General features: G+C 42.1%; 1 protein-coding gene across 1 annotated transcript in view; it reads right to left on the bottom strand.

The window, feature by feature from the left end:
• The window catches only part of LOC126272296 (cytochrome P450 6k1-like), a 54,916-nt gene that overhangs the window by 12,340 nt on the left and 16,862 nt on the right, over positions 1-25,714 (bottom strand). Inside the window, exons 5-6 of the mRNA XM_049975060.1 lie at positions 12,534-12,721; positions 2,343-2,564 (exon numbers count right to left, since the gene is read on the bottom strand). Coding sequence (XP_049831017.1) covers positions 2,343-2,564; positions 12,534-12,721 — 410 coding nt within the window. The remainder of the gene's footprint in view (positions 1-2,342; positions 2,565-12,533; positions 12,722-25,714) is intronic.

The following is a 25,714-nucleotide window of genomic DNA, read 5'->3' as shown; positions in this document are numbered from 1 at the left end:
AAAGTTGATCGTCGGTAAAGCAGATGCCAGACTGAGATTCATTGGAAGAATCCTAAGGAAATGCAATCCGACAACAAAGGAAGTAGGTTACAGTACGCTTGTTCGCCCAATGCTTGAATACTGCTCAGCAGTGTGGGATCCGCACCAGGTAGGGTTGATAGAAGAGATAGAGAAGATCCAACGGAGAGCAGCGCGCTTCGTTACAGGATAATTTAGTAATTGCGAAAGCGTTACGGAGATGATAGATAAACTCCAGTGGAAGACTCTGCAGGAGAGACGCTCAGTAGCTCGGTACGGGCTTTTGTTAAAGTTTCGAGAACATACCTTCACCGAAGAGACAAGCAGTATATTGCTCCCTCCTACGTATATCTCGCGAAGAGACCATGAGGATAAAATCAGAGAGATTAGAGCCCACACAGAAGCATACCGACAATCCTTCTTTCCACGTACAATACGAGACTGGAATAGAAGGGAGAACCGATAGAGGTACTCAGGGTACCCTCCGCCACACACCGTCAGGTGGCTTGCGGAGTACGGATGTAGATGTAGATGTAGACAGTAGTTTTAAGTATCTTACAAATCGTTTTATTTGTTATGTCAACGCGTAGTAGCTGTCACCGCCAACAATATAGATAGTGCCACGTGTTGTCCACAACCCGGTCTTCTTGCGACTGTGCATTCTCGTGACCACCGCTGCCACCAACCATGTACAGTTGCTACATTCCTGCCAAGTCTTTCTGCAGTATCGCATAAGGAACATTCAGCTTCTCGCAGCACTGTTACACGACCTCGTTCAAGCTCAGTGAGGTGTTTATAATGCCTTAACGGCTTTCTTGACTAAAATGAACCACGTCCACTGTCAAAGACAATGAACGCTCACGACGAACGTGATTTGCATCCTAAGAGCGGTGGTACTAGCGCCACTCTTACGCGACTGCTGCGAAATTTGAATAGACAACATCTTTCAGGTGTAGAAGTTTACGTCGCACGAAGTTTTTTTCATGAGTGTACTTATAAGGCAAATAAACTCAATAAAGTATGATTAATGGAATGTAAAATATACATGCAACGTGTCATATAGCCTACTTGATAAAATTTGTTGTATAGTTCATTAGCGGGCATACAGCGTGATCGCAGAAAAACGACTTTTATTTACTCAGTTATGACATCAGTAGCCTCTAAAATAACAATTATACACGAGCCATGTAATTACAGCTACCGTGAACGTAAGCAGCAAGAATGATCAGTGTTTCGTATTCTTTTCTTTTTAATCAGCTTAATAGATTCATATTTGTACTTGTTTACTTTCAATGAATTCTATTGTTTTGTTTCTGTTTAATAAAAAGAAATACAAAGCTTGTGCTTATTCAATGTTCCCGCCTGATGGAAGCATGTAGCTTATATATATCGTCTTTCTCACGTCCCCATTTCGACATTTGAGTGCTTCGGCTATTTTCGATCAACCATAAGCGCTATGGATTTCTTGGATCCCCCAAGCATTTGTGATATCTTTATTCTTCTACCAACAACATCACGTTATATCTAGATCAGTCCATCGCTCACGCAGCTCACGTTAATAACAAAAGTAGTTCACGCGAGCAGCGCGGGATAGCTGAGCGGTCTCAGGCGCCTTTCATGATTCGCTCGGCTCCCCCCCCCCTTCCCCTCCCCGTCGGAGGTTCAAGTCCTCCCTCAGGCATGGGTCATGGGTGTGTGTATTGTCCTTAGTGTAAGTTAGTTTAAGTCAGGTTAAGTAGTGTGTAAGCTTAGGGACCGATGACCTCAGCAGTTTGGTCCCATAAGACCTTACCGCCAAATTTTCCAAATTCATGCGAAACAGCAGACGAATGCGTTTTAGCCAAAGGAAACCGTTGCATTGTGTTTTAATCCCGTTATTTTAACGTTTTATTGGCAATAAATTATATGTATGTACTTTTTAACACGATTTGGCAAAAGAACAGGAACATGGCAGCTGACCGCCCCCGCTCCCTCTCCCCCCTCCGCCCCCCCATACCCACTTAACGGTTGGGGCGTGAATGAAATACAGGGAATAAAATATTTATGACACACGAAGTTGATCAGAAAGCGCTGTGTTCTAATATAGTGGTAGAGAGCTACCGACATTAGACTGTTCTCGCGTAATTCTGCGGAACAAGCTAAAAAGTAGTTAGCAATTAGAGCGTTGATTTCATAACTATTAGTTCACGATGATTGCGTCTGGAGGATCAAAGTAATACATAATGATATTATCCTTCTCGATAGAAAAAACGGCGTTATTCGCAACTGTGCAACTTATTTAACTTATGACGAAGTTTTGAGACATATTACACACTCATACATACCTGCCACTACTTTGTCGAGATAGGGCATACTGCTTATAGAATCGTAGGTGACTTGTCCCTCGTGCTGCTTGAGGACTGAATCAATCTCGTCCTGCAGACGTGCTTGGATGTCTGGGTGGTGAGCCAGCTCGTGGAGGGCGAAGCTCATGGCGGTAGACGAGGTCTCGAAACCCGCGGCGAAAAACACGAACGCCTGGGCTGCGACTTCGTCGATCGATAACTCTGAAAGAGATTGGCTATTTTTACATTTATCTCCCTGTTATAAACCTTTGCAGAACCAAAATATGAATTTACGAGGGTAAGACCAAAAGTAAGGTCTCCTATTTTTTATAAGTACATAGTCCTGTTTATTTCTACAATGGTTAACATTAGTTTACAGCTTGAACATTTAGCTATTTTTCGACATAATCACCGTTTAAAGTAGACGCTGTGGCAGTTTTTGTATGCCCCTGTCATACCAGCTCGCTGCCATGCTCTTCAGAAAGCTATGGACCTCTTCTTTCACCTCGTCGTCGGAGCTGTATCGCTTTCCAGCCAAATGTTCTTATAACTTATGGAACAGGTGATAATCACTGGGCGCCAAGTCAGGCCTATTGAATGGGTGGGTGATTATGTTCCACTGAAACTGTTGCAGGAGACCAACGGTTTGCCGAGCGATGTGTGGGCGAGCGTTGTCATGGAGAATGTGTACGTTCTTGCTCAACATTCCTCTTCTCCGGTTCTGAATTGCCCATTTGAGTTTTTTTTAGAGTCTCACAGTACCTGTCAGCGTTAATTGTGGACCCAGTGGGCATAAAGTCGACCAACAATACGCCTTTCCTATCCCAAAAAAGGGCGGTCAAGACTTTACCGGCAGACTGTGTTTGCTTGAATGTCCGCGGCTTTGGCGAAGAAGGATGTCGTCACTGGCGTGATGGTTGCTTGGTCACAGGTGTAAAGTGGTGTGCCCAGGTTTCGTCACCCGTGACCACTGAGTCCAGTAAGTTGTCCTGTTCGGCTGCAAGGCAGTGAAGAAATGCGGGGGAAGCATCAACTCGTTGCCGCACGTGGTCCTCAGTCAGTGTGCGTGGCACCCATCTTGCGGACACGTTCCGGTAGTTCGATGTTGCCGAGATAATTCTGTGAGCGGTGGTTCGTGAGACCTCAGGAGCCAACGTGCAGAGATCAGCCAGGGTGATCCGCCCATCTCCACGCATGCTTTGCCCAACCTTCAACACTGTCTCCTCAGAAATTGACGGTCTACCGCTCCTTTGTTTGTCGTGAATTTCGGTCCGACCAGCTGCAAACTCTCTACAGCACTTACGAACATTTTTGACATCCATGCACAACTCACAATACACTTCCGCAAATTGGCGATGGATTTCAATAGGCGAAGTGCCCTTTGCGTTCAAAAACCGAAGAACTGCGCGCAATTGGCACTTGGCGGTAACATCCAACGGGAGCTCCATTCTCAACGGTTGCCAAGCCAAGACTGAGCGCCTCAGCGCGGCGTGCGCATGTTTACACACAGCGCGTGAAGCACACTTCATAACAGTGTGACCAACTGCCACACAAACAGAGTTCTGTACTTATAAAAAAATAGGAGACCTTACTTTTGGGATTTCCCTCGTAGTATTCTTGCTCTGTTCGTAGAAGCTGTTCAGGCGGGAAAGTAAATACTGTTTGTTACGTTTTATATTTCCATGTCCAGTATATCTATACTTAATGCTCTCCACTGTAATCGTAATCAGATTAGAATCCACAAGGCTTGACGTTCGGGCACATAATCTAGGAGTCGAAATCGCCATACCTGTTGATGGTTGACTGAGCTACCTCATGTCCACAGGGTTTACTTGCGGCTGTGCTATGCGACGATTCCCTAATTATGTGCCTGACGAACAAGCCTTATGCCTTTGAAATTGACTGCAATTAAAGCGGAAGGTAACAGATGGAGTCATCAGGACACAGAAATAAAAATGGGAATAAGTACTATCTTTTCCGCTGTGAAAAGAAGTGTTTTTATCTGCATTATCGGAGTGCATTCTGTCACAGAAGATCGATGAATGCAAGATTGTTATCTAAGAATGACTTGTTGTTGTTGTTGTGGTCTTCAGTCCTGAGACTGGTTTGATGCAGCTCTACATGCTACTCTATCCTGTGCAAGCTTCTTCATCTCCCAGTACTTACTGCAACCTACATCCTTCTGAATCTGCTTAGTGTATTCATCTCTTGGTCTCCCTCAACGATTTTTACCCTCCATGCTGCCCTCCAATGCTAAATTTGTGATCCGTTGATGCCTCAAAACATGTCCTACCAACCGGTCCCTTCTATTTGTCAAATTGTGCCACAAACTCCACACCTCCTCAATTCTATTCAATACCTCCTCATTAGTTATGTGATCTACCCATCTAATCTTCAGCAATATTCTGTAGCACCACATTTCGAAAGCTTCTATTCTCTTCTTGTCCAAACTATTTATCATCCATGTTTCACTTCCATACATGGCTACACTCCATACAAACACTTTCAGAAACGACTTCCTGACACTTAAATCTATCTTCGATGTTAGCAAATTTCTCTTCTTCAGAAACGCTTTCCTTGCCATTGCCAGTCTACATTTTATATCCTCTCTACTTCGAATATCATCAGTTATTTTACTCCCTAAATAGCAAAACTCCTTTACTACTTTAAGTGTCTCATTTTCTAATCTAATTCCCTCAGTATCACCCGATTTAATTTGACTAAATTCCATTATCCTCATTTTGCTTTTGTTGATGTTCATCTTATATCCTCCTTACAAGACACTGTCCATTCCGTTTAACTGCTCTTCCAAGTCCTTTGCTGTCTCTGACAGAATTACAATGTCATCGGCGAACCTCGAAGTTTTTCTTTCTTCTCCATGAATATTAATACCTACTCCGAATTTTTCTTTTGTTTCCTTTACTGCTTGCTGAATATACAGATTGAATAGCATCTAGGAGAGGCTACAACCCTGTGTCACTCCCTTCCAAACCACTGCTTCCCTTTCATGTCCCTCGGCTCTAATAACTGTCATCTGGTTTCTGTACAAATTGTAAATAGCCTGTCGCTCCCTGTATTTTACCCCTGCAACCTTCAGAATTTGAAAGAGAGTATTCCAGCTAACATTGTCAAAAGCTTTCTCTAAGTCTACAAATGCTAGAAACGTAGGTTTGCCTTTCCTTAATCTTTCTTCTAAGATAAGTCGTAAGGTTAGTATTGCCTCACGTGTTCCAACATTTCTGCGGAATCGAAACTGACCTTCCCCAAGGTCCCCTTCTATCAGTTTTTCCATTCGTCTGTAAAGAATTCGCGTTAGTATTTTGCAGCTGTGACTTATTAAACTGATAGTTCGGTAATTTTCACATCTGTCAACACCTGCTTTCTTTGGGATAGGAATTATTATATTCTTCTTGAAGTCTGAGGGTATTTTGCCTGTCTCATACATCTTGCTCACCAGATGGTAGAGTTTTGTCAGGACTGGCTCTCCCAAGGCCGACAGTAGTTCTAATGGAATGTTGTCTACTCCCGGAGCCTTGTTCGACTCAGGTCTTTCAGTGCTCTGTCAAACTATTCACGCAGTTTTGTATCTCCCATTTCGTTTTCATCTACATCCTCTTCCATTTCCATAATATTGTCCTCAAGTACATCGCCCTTGTATAAACCCTCTATATACTCCTTCCACCTTTCTGCTTTCCCTTCTTTGGTTAGAACTGGGTTTCCATCTGAGCTCTTGATATTCATACAAGTGGCTCTCTTTTCTCCAAAGGTCTCTTTAATTTTCCTGTAGGCAGTATCTATCTTTCACGTAGTGAGATAAGCCTCTACATCTTTACATTTGTCCTCTAGCCATCCCTGCTTAGCCATTTTGCACTTCCTGTCGATCTCATTTTGAGACGTTTATATTCCTTTTTGCCTGCTTCATTTACTGCATTTTTATATTTTCTCCTTTATCAATTAAATTCAAGATTTCTTCTGTTACCCACGGATTTCTATTAGCCCTCATCTTTTTACCTACTTGATCTTCTGCTGCCTTCTCTACTTCATCCCTAAGAGCTACCCATTCTTCTTCTACTGTATTTCTTTGCCCCATTCCCGTCAAGTGTTCCATTATGCTCTCCCTGAAACTCTCTACAACCTCTGGTTCTTTCAGTTTATCCAGGTCCCATCTCCTTAAATTAGCACCTTTTTGTAGTTTCTTCAGTTTTAATCTACAGTTCATAATCAATAGATTGTGGTCAGACTCCACATCTGCCCCTGGAAATGTCTCACAATTTAAAACCTGATTCCTAAATCTCGGGCTTACCATTATATAAATCTATCTGATACCTTTTAGTATCTCCAGGATTCTTCCATGTATACAACCTTCTTTTATGATTCTTGAACTAAGTATTATCTATGATTAAGTTATGCTCTGTCCATAATTCTACCAGACGGCTTCCTCTTTCATTTCTTCCCCCCAATCCATATTCACCTACTATGTTTCCTTCTCTCCCTTTTCCTACCGACGAATTCCAGTCACCCATGACTATTAAATTTTCGTCTCCCTTCACTACCTGAATAATTTATTTTATCTCATCATACATCTCCTCAATTTCTTCATCATCTCCAGAGCTAGTTGGCATATAAACTTGTACTACTGTAGTAGGCGTGGGCTTTGTATCTATCTTGGCCACAATAATGCGTTCACTATGCTGTTTGTAGTAGCTTACCCGCACTCCTATTTTTTTATTCATTATTATACTTACTCCTGCATTACCCCTATTTGATTTTGTATTTCTAACCCTGTATTCACCTGACCAAAAGTCTTGTTCCTCCTGTCACCGAACTTCACTAATTCCCACTATATCTAACTTTAACCTATCCATTTCCCTTTTTAAATTTTCTAACCTACCTGCTCGATTAAGGGATCTGACATTCCACGCTTCGATCCGTAGAACGGAAGCTTTCTTTCTCCTGATAACGACGTCCTCTTGAGTAGTCCCCTCCCAAAGATCCGAATGGGGGACTATTTTACCTCCGGAATATTTTACCCAAGAGGACTCCATCATCATTTAATCATACAGTAAAGCTGCATGCATCGGGAAAAATTACGGCTGTAGTTTCCCCTTGCTTTCAGCCGTTCGCAGTACCAGCACAGCAAGGCCGTTTTGGTTAATGTTTCAAGGCCAGATCAGTCAATCATCCAGACTGTTGCCCCTGCAACTACTGAAAAGGCTGCTGCCCCTCTTCAGGAACCACACGTTTGTCTGGCCTCTCAACAGAAACCCCTCCGTTGTTGTTGCACCTACGGTACGGCCATCTGTATCGCTGAGGCACGCAAGCCTCCCCACCAACGGCAAGGTCCATGGTTCATGGGGGGGGGAATAATGACTTATGCTTTTAAAATTGGTCGCTGTACAAGAATCACGACTTTAGTCTGTTGATTAATTTTCTTCTGTATATGTTCCTTAGTTGTCAATGCTTTTTACGTACTAGGTTTCGGATCAACCGCTGCCGCAGTTCGCTTCTGCGAATCTGTAGAGGAAACCCGCATTGGCTGTTTGTCGTCACACGCGGTAAACTGTGACGTCAGAACTATGCAAACACTAGTCGTGTACTGTAATATATTTCTTAACAATTGCGGAAAGCTGTGAAAGCTATCTACTTGCAACAGTGAACACCGCTATTACAATTATTCGTGTGTTTTCTGGTGTTACTATCTTTTCCGGGTAATACTCGAACACTTGAATGTTCTCACAGACACACACACACACACACACACACACACAAAAGATGATGTATCTCATATTCAGATATTATTGACCTCATAAAGTTGCAAGAAAGAAATAAGATAAGGGCCTGATACCTTGTCGACATATTCGTTACAGGTCGAACACAGCTAACCTGGACTCGGGTGGGGAAGGATATAAAAGTTAACAAGAGTTGCCTCTGCCATATTGGCTCTCAAAGACGTAACATATTTCTCTAACAGTAAACTGAAAAAACTTACATTTTATTTCTCAAGGCAACATCCCTTCTTCTCAACACATGGTAATCGTACTGGGATGAGTGAGGTGTAGTTAGAACTTTTTTTAACCGGCTTCTGTCATTGCAAATCGATTTAGCGAGAAAACTTATTATTTGTGAAAAATTGTGTAATGGAAGAGATTTATAACTATCATAGGTTTCATGTCTATATTTTACGAGCCGAGCGGTTCTAGGCGCTACAGTCCGGAACCGCGCGACCGCTACGGTTGCAGGTTCGAATCGTGCCTCGGGCATGGATGTGTGTGATGTCCTTAGGTTAGTTAGGTTTAAGTCGTTCTAAGTTCTAGGGGACTGATGACCACAGCAGTTAAGTCCCATAGCGCTCAGAGCCATTTGAACCACTTTTATATTTTACGAAGCTAACGAATTAATCACGAAAAAGAGACTCCTTTTCTCATATTACCTTATTAAAAATACCTTTTTATTTATTTTAAAGTACTTATTAACTGGATAATTTGTATACAGCATTGTCATAGATAATAACCGTGATCACTGCGGTAGTCCATTATCTCTGCCCGTCGTATAGGTTATTCTAGCCGAATATACTTTTCGAAACGACAAACACATTAGTCATTGTCGCCTAGATTGTGATTTAGCTATTGTTACTATGGCATGTTGTGCTTACAAAAAGTGCTAAGTGAAATTAAAATCTCAAAAACAGTTAGAGGTTATTGTGGCCTTGGTGATATGCATGGTAAGGAGCGAACATCATACTCTAACTCATACATTCGTATTTATTTACTTTTTGTATTTTATGTTTTTATTTCTTATTTAACTTCTTTTAAAGAACAAGTAAATGGTAAAGATTACGGTCGATAGAAATTATAAGAACTGATGACAGTCAGATACTTCCATGAGTAGTAAATTAAATTTCTATGCTTCTTTTATTTTATGTTTGTATTTGCTCATGAATTATTAACTTTGTCAACAACAGGGCTGTGTAAATATTACTGTCATTAACAATAAATGACAAGCTTACAATGACAAGGAAAAGAACAGCACAAGCTGTCAGAGGCGTCGCTTCAAAACGGTGGGTGCAGCTCAAACAGTGGGTGCAGCTCAAACAGTGGGTGCAGCTCAAACACCTGCTCGGAGAGAAAGGCGGCATTCCTGCAACTACCCTTATCCCAACAATTGCACGTGTTCCAAATACTGTTCTTATTTAACAGTTCGAAAGTTTTGCACAGGTCGCTGGTTTACGATGGAAACGCAGTTCGCACATTGACGATGTATGTCCGATGTACGATTGCGAGCTCTGTTTCATTTACAGTGAGGCATGTAATGTATCTGGGTGACATACTGCGAAGCTAAGTGTCACATTCCTATTTCCACAATTACCAAGTATGTTGTACACTAATCTCGTAATGTGGCAGGGAGCTCCTGGTAGCAAGATTTCATCTTGTTAGAGAAACACTCAGTAGCAGACTGGCTTAGCCACACGAAAAAGATTTGCTAATGCAACGTACGTATTGCCTGTGTATCCGAAGTGTTAATATATCAAACAGACCTATGTGACAGATAACATTTGTATGACTGGTCCCGCTGCCCGCTAATACGATTGTACTTGCGAGGAGTAATCATTAAGTTTTAATTATCACCTCGAAAACATAAAATTACGTGATGTCTTTTTGTTTTCTTGCAGGTAGATGTCTGCAGTCATGGGACACAATGAAATGTTCCGCTACGGCACCGAAGACTGCCGCATGAGGAGCCGTAACAGATCGACGCAGCACATTGATGTAGTGGAATATCGTGCCGTAATGCGTTTCCTGCACTAAAATGGGAAGAACGCCGCAACAATCCATGCTAGTTCGTGCTAGTGTACGGAATCAACGCATCGTCATATGACACGGTGGTTAGATGGCACAGTCGCTTCCACTGTGGTCAAACAAGTCTGAATGACGACGAACGAAACGGTTGATCGTCTCTCTACCAAGAACCGTGAAATGCGAGACAAGTATAGGGGTTCCCGTGTTCGAAGGCTGGCGTATCACCGTAGAGTCGATAGTGGTAACAGTGGAAATTAGTCCCGGTTCAGTTTTCATCTTCTTGTACGACATTTTGAACATGCAAAGATCGCTGTCGGTTCGGTTCCGTGACTGATCACACATAAAAAAAAATTATACTGAACCGAAGTAGCAGCAGAAATATAGCATTGCAGACATGAACTATGTTTTGTGGGACAGTTTGCTGTTAGATCACAAAGTTTCATTGTGGATGCACAAACAATGTCCTAATTCCTACGGGAATCAAAAATCTGTGAGTAGGGAGTTAATGGACGGGGGTCGTTGCTGTGTGCCGAGCGGGAAACTGGGAATTTGGGTCTGACGGAAAGCGTGTCCGGATGGCCGAAGCAGTTACGGCAACCGTTCGAGAAAAGCAGAGTGTCCAGGTTCGAGTTCCAGTGCGGCAGTAATTTCCAAGTCTCGCTGCTGCATTTGACCTAACCAATAGCAGTTGAACAACCTTTACTGTTTGCTAAAACTGGACCACTAAACATACGATACAAAAAAAATCGCAGTAGTCAATTAATGTATCACAGATGTTTTCATTCACATCAGAAACATTTAGATTACGGTCATAGAGATTATTGGATTATTGGTGATACATTTCACTCTGGAGTATTCACCACGGTGGGGGGGAGAGTACAGCGAAGATTTTCTCCGAGTAGCAAGTTAACAGTCCTTTTAAGAAGGTAACCTCTGCCAATTGTAATCTGAGTTTGATTTAAACAAATAGTTAGATTCAAAGCAAAGATTTTCAAAATCGCAGAAACATACTTTACCAAACTGAATATAATAAAACTGTGGACAGATAGAATTCTCGCCAGATGTAAAGGAGGCAGCGTTAGTCGTGTGGAGACCAATGGAAATGTGCTCTCTATGCGTGCAGGATGCAAAGCTCGCCCATCTGTTTCTCACCCCGTTTCCTTTCCGTTTTTTTCATCCAGTTTGTTCACTTACGAAAATGTATTAGCTTTGTTAGACCACCTAATCTCCATGGACGAGTGCTACGTGTATCGCTATAGCCCCAATACAAAGTAGCAAAGCAAGCAGTGGAAACATGGGGATTCACCACTGCCGTAACTAAATAACCGTAAGGCAAGGTTGTGCTGACTGTGTTTTGGGACTGTCATGGTGTGCTGTTAACAGATTATGTCCACAATAGGCAAACGGCCACAGGAACACAGTACCGAAATGTCATGACTAGGCAAGGGCAACCATACCCGGGGCAAGTGCGACCCCCTCTCCCCACTCCCGCAGCCTCCCTATCTCTCAGGGAAACGTGTAGTCACGTGTTTTACTTTCTCTGAAATGATTTAAATGTCGGTAGTGCGCAGGTTTTTAAAAGGTTCGTAACTAGAACTGTTTTATGGCTAATTACAAGTCTCCACTCGTCTTCCAGAATATTAAAAATTCCCCATACCCTCAAGTCCAGCCTTCCTCCCCCGCCCTACAAACTACCTCATGAGCATTGATGTGACCAGATTATGGGAGGCTACGAAGACGAAGCATTGCGGACAGTTATCCAAGGGGATGTTTTTTCTTGTAACGTCGCAGCTCGTACTGCATAGGAGACAGACACACATGATACTTTTTTGTGGTATGAAAATTTGCATTTATATATCTCTTAAGCGAAAGGCTTTGCCGCAGTGATAACACCGCTTCTCGTCAGGTCACCGCAGTTAAGCTTTGTCTGGCTGTGCTTGCAGTTCATGTCTACCGAGCGTCGTTGGCAAGCGGGGTGCCGTCAGCCCTTGTGAGGCAAATTGAGGAGTTGCTTGACTGAGAAATAGCGGCTCGCGTCACGAAAACTTACAATGACCAGGGGAAGGGTGCGCTGACCACATGTCCCTTCGTATCCGCATCCAATGACACCTATCCCCTGAGGATGACGAGGCGGTCGGTCGGTACCGATGGGCCTTTGGAGGCCTGTTCTGATATAGTATTTATGTCTTCTTTTCGCATGTGCTTTGCACTGCGTAGTTACGAAGGCAGAATCGAGAGACGCGCTGTATGAGAGCGAATGTAAACAATGGACAAATTTCGCAAGTGAATGTAAAACAGAGCTCCTACGTCAGTCAGTTGCTCCTATTTTTGTTTACATTGTGGAAGTAAAGCAAAGAGGTGTTAAACAAATGAAGAACCTGAGGACGTTACTTACTCCAGGCATCTGCTTCTGTCTCCTTTTGTTCCCTGCCCTTATGGCTGTCGACGCTTCCCTCGTTCTTGAGCTGGATCATCAGCTGCATGAAGTCGTTCCTTGTTATGTTGTTCTCCTCCCTGTACTTCACTGTCTCCCTCACCATGCCGCGGAAGTACTCCGAGATGACTGAAATATTACTTTGTATCCTGTGAGAAAAGGAACAAATTGAAATTAATGATTTGCTCGTTGTATTAAACAACAACTATAATCTACCTTGCTATTGTGTCCATGAGATCAACACATATCAACAGCAATGCTGTCACATTGATTTAACTTTTGAGATGTGTGTCACTGCAGAAGGCACCTCTAAGCGGAGAGAGACATATATATATATATATATATATATATATATATATATATATATATATATATATAGAGAGAGAGAGAGAGAGAGAGAGAGAGAGCGAAAGGGTAGCGTGAAGGGGATATTTGTTCCCGCGTGACGGCAGGGAGTGGAGAAACGCCTTTCATGTTACCAAGCCTTAAAAACTATTGCTGCAGGCAGCAATGAACGAAACTGCGTTACCAGAGAACAGTCACCTCGCTGTCTGAGGAGAGCAATTCCCGTTCACCACGAGAAAATGTACCAAAAAATGCTACCTCTCACTGGTTGTCGGTGGTTAGTACAGTGGGAAGCGCAGGTTGGTTGAAATCAGGGCAGCCTTGCAACGTGAGGGACATTATAGTCCTAACACTAGACCGCTTTAGTTCTACATCTACATCTACATGATTACTCTGCAATTCACATTTCAGTGCTTGGCAGAGGGTTCATCGAACCACAATCATATTATCTCCCTATCATTCCACTCCCGAACAGCGTGCGGGAAAAACGAACACCTAAACCTTTCTGTTCGAGCTCTGATTTCTCTTATTTTATTTTGATGCTCATTCCTACCTATGTAGGCTGAGCTCAACAAAATATTTTCTCATTCGGAAGAGAAAGTTGGTGGCTGAAATTTCGTGAATAGATCTCGCCGCGACGGAAAACGTCTTTGCTTTGATGACTTGTATCCTGCCGATTTTGCTTTATTAGATATGAATCATTAAACTCATTCTTTGGCATAACAGTAGCGGGAGAAGCTTATGGGTCATCAGAGCTTCAATAAAATTCCCATGCAGGCAACCCCAGAATGCCCGACAGGACGTTACAGCACAGTCAGCACTCACATGTGCACGTACGATCATGGAATTGGAATAAGTTACACCTTCAACATCTTGGTCGAATGCTGCCTAACTGAGACTCCAGTATTTCCAAGCCTGCAAGATAAGTTCATTAAAATTTCATCTTTATAGGGTCATATATCAGTACTTTCGGTACAGAAGAAAACACTTCCTAGAGATTAAGAATTGTGCAGTACATAACAGTTATTAAGTGCGTCCAGTGTTGCAAGAAAGTGACAGAGGGACATCTAAATATAGCATACCCACAAGACCAGCATGTAATGTAACTGCCAATGTTGAGTAATATTAGAGGATGTAAAACACAATACCGATGGAGTTTAATATACAAATGAATGTTTCATATTCGTAATTTATTTTTATTCACTATATTGTCTTTAACTTTTACAATTGGGTATCCTCCGGTTTTAATTATTTCTCTGTAATTTTTCTTTCCATTGTACTCATGATTCAGTATATCGGCAAATTAATAATAACAATCAGTAATAAGCACTTGTAAAGCAATATATTGTCAATATCAATTAATTTCCCTAAAAACAGATCATTTTTGTAAAAGTCATATTTACTAAAAGGATTAACACACTAACTAATATTCAGATTCTTGTGAATGAATGTTAAATCCCTTGATGAGCAACAAAAGTATTAAATAGAGAGAAGCGAGAAGCAAGTGTGTGATGTTTTGCAAGACTTCGCTCGAGTTACAGGATTTTTTGAAAGGTGACAGGCGACTCTAAGCCATCGCCCTGACAGCAATCACCTTAACTAGTAAACCTTCTACCTGACTACCTGCCCCACACGTCTGATAAACTGATTTTGCCCTTTAACTTTGTAGGTTGTTCATAGCCTGCATTAGAGATTATCACAGTTATCAGAACCTAAATGAACTTGCATGCTGAAATAGTATAATGAAATGGTGGCACTGTCATTGTTTTTGTCAACTGTTGATGTATGATTAATATATCAACACGGGATTGATCTTTTATAAAAGTTATGACACAAGTTTGAGTGACTGTAGTAAGATACAAGACGACTCAGACAAAATTTCCAGTTGGTGCGATGAATGGCAGTTAGCCCTAAATGAGGAAATACGTAAGTTAATGCGGATGAGTAGGAAGAACAAATCTGTTATGTTCGGATACAGTACTACTAGTATCCTGCTGGATACAGCCAAGTCTTTTAAATATCTGGGCATAGCGTTGCAAAGTGATATGTGGTGGAATGAGCATGAGTAAATAGTGGTGGGGAAGGCGAACGGCAGACTTCAATTTATTGGGGGAATTTTAGGAAAGAATGGTTCACCTGTAAAAGAGACCACATATAAGTTGCTGGTGCGACCTATTCTTCAGTACTGCTCGAGTGTTTGGGATCCGCACGAGGTTGGTTTGAAGGAAGATATTAAAGCAATTCAGAGATGGTCCGCAACATTTGTTACCAGTAGTTCGAACAACATGTAACTGTTACGGAGGTGCTTTGGGAGCTCAAATGGGAATCTCTCGAGGGAAGGCGACGCTTTTCTCAAGAAAGACTATTGAGAGAATTTAGAGAACCGGTATTTGAAGCTGACTGCCGAACTATCTAGATGTAGATCTAGATGTAGATGTAGATACTGACTAAAAGTTGGACAAAAATACGTGTTAGGTGTGATGACAAAAATAAAACATGGTCTGATGGTAGCACAAATAGGCAACGAACAGTTAACAACCCTGTATGATGGCTGGTTGGCAAAAGACTAATATTTGACTAATTGAACTATTTACTCTGGCTCAAAATACGGATAATGCAATCTGAAATTATCTAAGGCTGAATAGACCTTGATGGATTTATTCTAGACAGGAGTTAACTATATTAGCGTAGCTAAGAACAAGTGGCAAGATTGTGATTTTGTTTGCCCTAACAAGGAAGAACAGGAATACAATATCCCTTCACTTGATGTGCAGCAGTCTCAGGTGATGCTCATGGTTCAGTCGTGTGAAGAGCAACTATGTACTGCACCTGTAATTCCCTGCTGTCGGCACGAAATACGCAAAGTCGCATCTGGCGGTCTGTTAGATGGATCGTAATTACTCTGTAACAGAACCCTAAAGTCTTGGCAGATTCCAGTTGGTCAGTGACAATCTGACTTACTTATATGGCAGTGCACACACGGAGCTCCAACGTTAATAAGGTTGTCCTCAGCACAGTGAGTTGTCTGCGATGACTGAGGTCTAAACTGTCGGTACAGCTAAGTCCTCACCACAGGCTCCCTAGTCGTTGAGCAGTTCAAATGGTTCAAATGGCTCTGAGCACAATGGGACTTAATATCTGTGGTCATCAGTCCCCTAGAACTTAGAACTACTTAATCCTAACCTAAGGACATCACACACATCCATGCCCGTGGCAGGATTCGAACCTGGGACCGTAGCGGTCACGCGGCTCCAGACTGAAGCGCCTAGAACCGCACGGCCACACCGGCCGGCCATTGACCAGTGTTAGTACGAAGTGACACCCAGAACAAGTGTCCCTACTGCGACCTACTCACAACAAATGTCAAGACTGGAATCCTCTCCACACCAGAGTCTGAATCGGAAGACCCACTGCACCCCTCCAGCTAGGAGTCTGAATCAGAAGACCAGGTTTCTCCTCCCCTCACATCCCATAAAACTTTGGTATACTCCACAAAAGCACTCCCACAACCTCCCCCATTAGAGTTTCATACCATTCACAGAACTCCACGAGTTTCATGTCTCCCCTTTCACTCATCTGCTCTACTCATCGGCCAACCCTAATCAGAGTTAACAATATTCTTCTCTTTTCAGAAGAAGTGGTCAATCCCTGACTTGCAAATGCAGAGAGGAGGAAGCATTGTGCTCCTGACTTGTTTTTCTTCCACAGTGACTTTAGGCAGCGTGTTACTTCGAGTTTCTGTGTAGCTCTGAAGGGAACAACACATTTATCATGGAGGTGAGTATCTGGATGGACCGAAAGTTACCACGTGTGTTACCAAGGACCCCAGTAAAACTAAGAGAGGTATTTTAATGTCACAACATAGATCATTTCAGAGCTGCCATTAATGTTACGTTCCTTCTGAAATTGTTTTGAAGGACTGAGGCTTCCCAGAAACTCTTCAGAGTGAGAGACAACACTACCTGATGGCCCCCTCGATGGCGTTGAAAGACTTTACAAAATCTCTGCAGGATGAGGGGTGATACCACCTGACAGCTCCCTCGATAGCGTCCAGTCCACGATGAACATGGAAACTCGCAAATTTTTATAGCTGCCAACCCTGTTCACAGAGGGTGTTCACGGTACTGTCATAATGCGTTGGCTGTGCTACCAAGGTTTATCTCGCACCCCCAGCCCCTGCTGTGGCAAGTGGCGCCTAATAGGTAGGTCGTGGTAGGCCTTTTTCCCGCCTCTTACACAGAACGCTTTGTCTGCGCGCTGTGGGAGAAATTCTTGGGCCCAGCATTCTGCCCCCAGTAACTGCTTTTGAAGGTTCCTTTCCCAAATAGCTGCACATAGATTTCAAGCCCCGAATGCCACTTCAAGAACTACTATTAAATGACCAAACGGCCTGCCTATTCTCAACCCCAGAAAAATTATGTTCCAAGGAGAACCACCATAAAGATCCCGGATGCATCAACCATGTATGCACTCCCATCAATGTCTGCTCATGCTAACGACTTTGTTTTGTCTCACAAACGCGATGTCTTGGAGGAAAAAATCAGAATTAAACTGTACCCTTGAATATGGAGAATAGTGAGAGAGTGACTTGTCCATTCACAGTTCCGTAATTTTGGTAAAAAAGAAAACAATTAACGGCGTCCGTTGTGGCCAAGCGGTTCTAGGCGCTTCAGTCCGGAACCGAGCTGCTGCTTCGGTCGCAGGTTCGAATCCTGCCGGCGGACATAGGTGTGTGTGATGCCCTCAGGTTGGTTAGGTTTAACTAGTTCTAAGTCTAGGGGACTCATGACCTCTAATGTTAAGTCTCATAGTGCTTATAGCCATTTGAACCATTTGAAACAGTTAATAATGAGACACAATTGTAGGCTAATTATGTTAGTTTAAAATCCGAAGTAAATCTTAATGTGAAACTTGCAGTAAAATTATTTGGCTTATGAAACTGTATGTGTACTATAAGTTTTAGCAAAGAAGCAGAAGCGATTTTATTGTCATAAAGTTATATAGGCGAATGCGGTTGCTACCAAGTGGCTCAGGTGAAAGCTGATTGGTAATGATTGCAGCTCTACTGTATGTTTTGTACATAATTAAGTACAGTTGATGGCAAGAACGAAATAGTGTTTAAGCTTTCGGTATACTCCATTTCGCATTTTTGTGTAAGTGTGAATTTTCCTGCTTTTCTATTTTCTTGGACAAGTTTACAAGATCCCTAATTCATTTATTAGTTAATGAATTAACTTCTGAGCTGAAAATCAAGTATTCTTACGTAGCACCCACGCAACAACTTACGCTTATTATACAGTTCTTTGTTAAAATTTCGCTTGTAGTCACACTTATTTGATTTCGTCACTTTCTTAGACAACAGATCGGGTCTGGGAAGCCCTACTTCCTTTGCGACTAATTTTTTCTGATAAGTTTTTTTTCTGTTTGTGCTTGATACAGGTTTAAAGACAGTTCGTGTTGACACTGCAAAGGAAAGCCGATTTCCGCACAGTAGACAACTAACTCCTTAACCAGACTGCCGTTTGCGGGTCTTATTATGTTCAAGTAGCAATATTTATCAACAAGGTCACTTCACTGAACACAAATAGGCGGTGAGAGCCATAAGAGCCAAAAGTGCACAGCACGGTCTTCGACTGCACATTGAAATGCACATCAGAGAAACCAGTGAGACAGTTTTTCGTGAATGTTAATATACAGGATGGTCCATTGATAGTGACCGGGCCAAAATATCTCACGGAATAAGCATCAAACAAAAAACGACAAGGAACGAAAATTGTCTAGCTTGAAAAGGGCAACCAGATGTCGCTATGGTTGGCCCGCTAGATGACGCTGCCGTAGGTCGAACGGATATCAATTGCGTTTTTTTAAAAAATAGGAACCATCATTTTTTTATTACATATTCGTGTAGTACGTAAAGAAATATGAATGTTTTAGTTGGACCACTTTGTGACAGATGGCGCTGTAATAGTCGCAAACATATGGCTCCCAATTTTAGACGAGTAGTTGGTAACAGGTAGGTTTTTTAAATGAAAACACAGAACGTAGGTACGTTTGAACATTTTATTTCGGTTGTTCTAATGTGATACATATACCTTTGTGAACTTATCATTTCTGAGAACGCATGCTGTTACAGCGTGATTACCTGTAAATACCACATTAATGCAATAAATGCTCAAAATGATGTCCGTCAACCTCAGTGCATTTGGCAATATGTGTAACGACATTCCTCTCAACAGAGAGTAGTTCGGCTTCCGTAATGTTCGCACATGCATTGACAATGCGCTGATGCATGTTGTCAGGCGTTGTCGGTTGATGACGATAGCAAATATGCTTCACCTTTCCCCATTGAAAGAAATCCGGAGACGTCAGATCCGGTGAACGTGCGGACCATGGTATAGTGCTTCGACGACCAATCCACCTGTCATGGAACATGCTATTCAATACCGCTTCAATCGCACGCGAGCTATGTGCCGGACATCCATCATGTTGGAAGTACATCGTCATTCTGTCATGCAGTGAAATATCTTGTAGCAACATCGGTAGAACATTACGTAGGAAATCAGCATAGACTGCACCATTTAGATTGCCATCGATAAAAAGGGGGCCAATTATCCTTCCTCCCATAATGCCGCACCACACATTAACCCGCCAAGGTCGCTGATGTTCCACTTCTCGCAGCCATCGTGAATTTTCCGTTGGCCAACAGTGCATATTATGCCGGTTTACGTTACCGCTGTTGGTGAATGACGCTTCGGCGCTAAATACAGAGGGGTCCAAAAAAATGTATCCACTGTTTAAAAGTTCATAAGTTGCAAACTAATTCACGGAGTTGTCTCATTTTTGGTGAAAGTGTAGCTTCAAGTCCAACTTAAAGCTATCATTGCAGGTGTTCGAAATGGTCGCCATTAACATCCACACACAAACGATGCCGCTGAACTGCAGCATGAACTACTGTCTGCTACGTGTTCAGTTGGATATTTGCTTGGATATTTGCACATGAATGTACGATGGATTCTCGAAGTTCATCCAATGTACGTGGCTTTTGTCGATAAACGACGTCCTTTAGAGCTCCCCCCAGGTAAAAGTCCAGAGGAGTTAGGCCTGGGGAACGTGGTGGATACTCCACAGCAGCTCTACGGCCTATCCATCTTCCTGACAGATTTTCGTCGAGATACGCCTTAACACGATTTTGGTAGTGGGCTGGGGTGCTATCTTGTTGAAAGTAAACTCTTCCGTCTCCATACAAGTCTCGGATGGCAGGTAAAATGGATGTCTGAAGTTTCTCAAGGTACACCTCACCGGTAACTGTGCCCTCAAAGAAGAATTGCCCAATCAAGACCCGGTAAGACAGCCCACACCACACATTTACTCCTGGCAAATTCACGGCTTTGTCTACATCGACGTTCGGGTTTTAGGCGGCCTAGTAGATGCAATTGGGGCGATTTACTGTACCACTGAGTTTGAACTGTGGCTCATGAGACCACACAATCATCTCTGCAAACTCTTCATCGTTGCGCACCATGTTAGTAAACCAATCGCAGTAGTCCATCCTACGATCTGGGTCATCCTCGTTCATTGCGTACAGCAATCGTGGGATGTAGCACTTCCACTTTGCTGTTTTCAAAACGCTAAAGGATGTCGTTTATCGACAAAAGCCACGCACATTGGATGAACTTCGAGAATCCATCGTACATTAATGTGCAAATATCCATCTGAACACGTTGCAGTCAGTAGTTCGAGCTGCAGTTCGGCGGCATCGTTTGTGTGTGGATGTTAATGTTGACCATTTCGAACACCTACTGTGATATCTTTAAGTTGGACTATAAGCTACACTGCCACCAAAAATGAGACAACTCCGTCAATTATTTTGCAAGTTATGGACTTTTAAACAGTGGATACATTTTTATGGACCCCTTTGTAGGACACGTTGCAAAAAATCTGTCATCGTACCTTAATTTCTTTTGTGCTCATTGGCAGAACTGTACACGACATTCAAAGTCGTCGCGATGCAATTCCTGGTCGCGCGGGATTAGCCGAACCGTCTCAGGCGTTGCAGTCATGAACTGTGCGGCTGATCTCGGCGGAGGTTCGAGTCCTCCCTCGGACATGAGTGTGTGTGTTTGTCCTTAGGATAATTTAGGTTAAGTAGTGAGTAAGCTTAGGGACTGATGGCCTTAGCAGTTAAGTCCCATTAGATTTCACACACATTTGAACATTTTTTTTGCAATTCCTGGTGCATAGAAATATGGTACGGTTGCAATCGATGTTGATGTAGCATTCTCAACAGCGACGTTTTTGAGATTCCCGATTCTCGCGCAATTTGTCTGCTGCAGAGTAGTCGCGACAGGAGCTAAAACATCTGCTTGGGCATGATCATTTGTTGCAGATCGTGGTTGACGTTTCACATGTGGCTGAACACTTCCTGTTTCCTTAAATAACGTACCTATCCGGCGAACGGTCCGAACACTTGGATGATGTCGTCCAGGATACCGAGCAGCATACATAGCACACGCCCGTTGGGCATTTTGATCACAATAGCCATACGTCAACACTATATCGACCTTTTCCGCAATTGGTAAACGGTCCATTTTAACACAGGTAATGTATCACGAAGCAAATACCGTCCGCACTGGCGGAATGTTACGTGATACCATGTACTTATGCGTTTGTGACCATTAGAGCGCCATCCTTCACAAAGCGAAAAAAAGTGGTCCAACTAAAACATTCATATTTCTTTACGTACACACGAATATGTAATAAAAATGAGGGTTCCTATTTAAAAAAAACGCAGTTGATATCAGTTTGACCTATGGCAGCGCCATCTAGCAGGCCAAGCATAGTGTCATCTGGTTTTCCCCTTCAAGCTAGACGATTTTCGTTCTTTGTAGTTTTTTTCGTTTGACGCTTATTTCGTGAGGTATTTGGCCCAGTCATTATCAATGGACCAGCCTGTATATGTACAATGAGGGTCTACAGTACACATAAACGTGATCCACCATAAGGTCAACATATGTCATAAGCGTGAATAAATGGTACAGTCTCACAATAGACGATGATGTGTTTTATGGCTCTCAGCACCTAAATGCTTTACTGTATGATGAAATCCAAAATTTAATGTGCTATATCTCATTCAGAATCGCACAAAATAGGTTTTTTTAACAGTATAACAGTAACATATACTGATGTCCAATCTACTTTTACCATACAGTGAGTGAATTCTATATCAGTGGGGAGTGTGCTACCGCCCAACGGCATTTATGACAAGCGCACGTAGATAAAAGTCTGCTGCAGTGTGCTACAACATGGTGGTATTGGTGTAAACTTGTAGTTGAGTGGTAAGGGCTAGCTGTGCACCGTAACCATTGTTTTTCAAATCCGCATGTGTTTGACCCATAAGGCAATTACGTCACACCATTGCACATGCGCAGAAGTTCCTTAAACGTGCACAAGTGAAGGTCTGCTCGCAGTCTTGATGTCAAGTATCACCGAGTCTAAAGGAGCAATGTAGCACAGCGCGGTAGATTTAGTGCCGTGTATTTCACATTACCACATCTACATTACGTTTAACAACATTCAAAGAAAAATAACCAATAAATTCCAAATGTGTCAAAAGTTAGGGTGTTCACATGCTCTTGTGCTCTTACACAAATGCCGCCACTGATTATTCAGATAGTTAAGGGGGATGGAAATTTAATTGTGCTGGAGGACTGCAATTTGATAGTGAGAAAAGGAAGAAAAGGAAAAATAGTAGGTGAATATGGACTGGAGGAAAGGAATGGAGAGGAAGCCGCCTGGCAGAGTTTCGCACAGAGCATAATTTAATCATTGCTAACACTTGGTTGTATACATGGAAGAGACCTGAAGACATGGTAAGGTTTCAGACTAATTGTATAATGGTAAGATAGAAATTTCAGAGCCAGATTTTAAATTGTAAGACATTTCCAGGGGCAGATGTGGACTCTGACCACTATTGATTAGTTATGAACTGTATATTAAAACTGGAGATATTGAAAAAAGGAAGAAATTAAGGAAATGAGATCTGGATAAGTTGATGGAACAAGAGGTTGTTTAGTACTTCAAAGGGAGCATTAGGCAAAGGTTGACTAAAACAGGGGAAGGAATACAGTAGAAGACGAATGGATAGTTTTGACAGATGAAATAATGAACGCAGTAGAGGATCAAATAGACAAAAAGACAAGGTCTTCTAGAAATTATTGAGTGGCAGAGGAGATACTGAGTTTAATTGATGAAAGCAGAAAATATAAAAATGCAGCAAATTTATCAGGCGAAACTAAATACAAACGTCTAAAAAAAGAGAGTAATAGGAAGTCAAAAATGGCTAGAGGACAAATGTAAGGAGCATATGTCACTAGGGGAAAGATAGATACCACCGACAGGAAAATTAAAGTGGTCTTAGGAGAAAAGAGAGGCAATTGTATGAATAGCAAGAGCTCAGACGGAAAACTAGTCCTAAGCAAGGAAGGGAAAGGTGAAAGGTGGAAGGAGTATCTAGAGGCTCTATACAAGGGGGACGAAATTGACTATAATGTTATGGAAATGGAATAGGACGTAAATGAAGCTGAGAAGGAAGATACGATACTATGAGATGAATTTGACAGAGCACTGAACAACCTTACTCGAAACAAGGCACTGGGAATAGATGACACTCCATCAGGACTACTGATAGCCATGACAGAACTATTCCATCTGGTGTACAAGATGTATGAGACAGGCGAAATGCCCTCAGACTTCAGGAAGAATGTAATAACTCCAAAGAAAGCAGATGCTGATGTGTGTGAAAATTACCAATCTATCAAGTTAATAAGTCACGGCTGTAAATTTTACAGAAGAATGGAGAAACTGGTAGAAGCTCATCTCGAGAAGGTTCAGTTTGGATTTCGGAGAAATGTAGGAATACTCGCGGCAATACTGACCATACGACTTATGCTAGAAGATAGGTTAAGGAAAGGTGAACCTGCGTCTATACCATCTGTAGACTCAGGGAAAGTGTTTGAGAATGCTGACTGGAATACCTTCTTTGAAATTATAAAGGTAGTTGGGGTAAAATACAGGGAGCGAAAGGTTATTTACAACTTGTATGGAAAGCATATGGCAGTTATAAGATTCGAGGGGCATGAAAGGGAAGCAGTGGTTGAAAATGGAATGAGACAGGGTTGTAGCCTATCCCCACCATTACTCAATCTGTGTATTCAGCAAACAGTATAGGAAACACAAGAAAATTTTGGAGTAGTAATTGAAGTCCAGGGAGAAGAAATAAAAACTTTGGGGTTTGCTGATGACACTGTAACTCTGTCAGAGACAGCAAACGACTTGGAAGAGCAGTTGAACAGAATGGACAGTGTCTTGAACGGAGAATATAAGCTGAACATCAACAAAAGCAAAACAAAACTAATGCAATGTAATCGAATTAAATGAGGTAATGCTTAGGGAATTAGATTAGGAAACTAGGCACTTACAGCAGTAGATGAGTTTTGCTATTTGGGTAGCAAAATAAATGATGATGGTCGAAGTAGAGAAGATATAAAACGTAGACTGGCAATGGCAAGAGAAGTGTTTCTTAAGAAAAGAAATTTGTTAACATCTAGTATAGAGGTATTTGTCTGCAGTGTAGCCATGTATGGAAATGAAGCGTTGATGATAAATAGTTTAGAAAAAAATGAGAATAGAAGTTTTTGAAATTTGGTGCTACAGGAGAAGGTTGAAGATTAGATAAGTAAATCAAGTAACTGATGAGGAGGTACTGAATAGAAATGGGGAGACCAGAAATTTGTGGCACAACTTGAGTGAAGAATGGATCGGTTGATAGGACCTATTGATAGACATCAAGAGAGTACTGGAGGGAAGTGTGAGTGGTACAGGTCGTAGAGGGAGACCAATAGGTGAATACAGTAAGCAGATTCGGAAGGATGAAGGTTGCAGAAGATATTTGGAGATTAAGAGGCTTTAACTGGGTTGAGTAGCATTGGGAGCCGCACCAGAGCACACTTTGGACTGAAGATCACAACAATAACAAAACTTTTTGTATTTCCTGCTGTATTATGATGATGCAGACTGGACTCGAACTTGTTTGTAAACTGGAATTAACGACTGAGCAAATTTCTGAATTTGTTTGTCACATCTGAAGCAAATGAAATAGATTTATAAATTCAGAGTCAGATTTCTTTGAGTCAGGGACGCAGGACTTGTACATTCAGCATGGCAGTTAAGTATATATTTTATTATTGATCTAACTGCATCCATTTCATCACTGGCGTGTTATGGTATTTTTAGGATTGTTTCACCAAGAAAACTATCCGCTAATTTCATTCCATTTCAATATTTTGAAATTCAGTATTGAGTACACGAAACAGCTGGATATTATGTCACAAAGTGCAGCTCATCGCCATCTTTTGGAATTAGAGAAAGATCAAATGTTTGGCTTGAGGAACTTAGCAGCATCATACAGAAAAATTGACCAGGCAGTTGACTTTAGTGAAATGATGGCAGAACGAGTGATGGTGGCATGTACTCGGGACTACAGTGCGGCAAGTAGAGTACTCACGGGTTCTTCCAGAAGATATCACGAGAATATCGTAAGTATGTTCGACTGGCTCTGGTGAATATACAGATGACGACAGCTGAAATTCTGGAGACGGCGCAGGTAAAGTGTCATCATAAAGGGGGAGAAGATGACTGTATGCCAGTATGAGATATCCGTTACCATGTGACGATTACTACTGATTTTATTCTGCAGGAAACAGAGACTTGCATGGTAAAGACTCAAAATCAACTGAAAC

Source organism: Schistocerca gregaria, chromosome 5 (genome assembly GCF_023897955.1).
Source record: "Schistocerca gregaria isolate iqSchGreg1 chromosome 5, iqSchGreg1.2, whole genome shotgun sequence".
NCBI lineage: Eukaryota > Metazoa > Arthropoda > Insecta > Orthoptera > Acrididae > Schistocerca > Schistocerca gregaria.
This window is presented reverse-complemented; position numbering and strand designations above follow the sequence as displayed.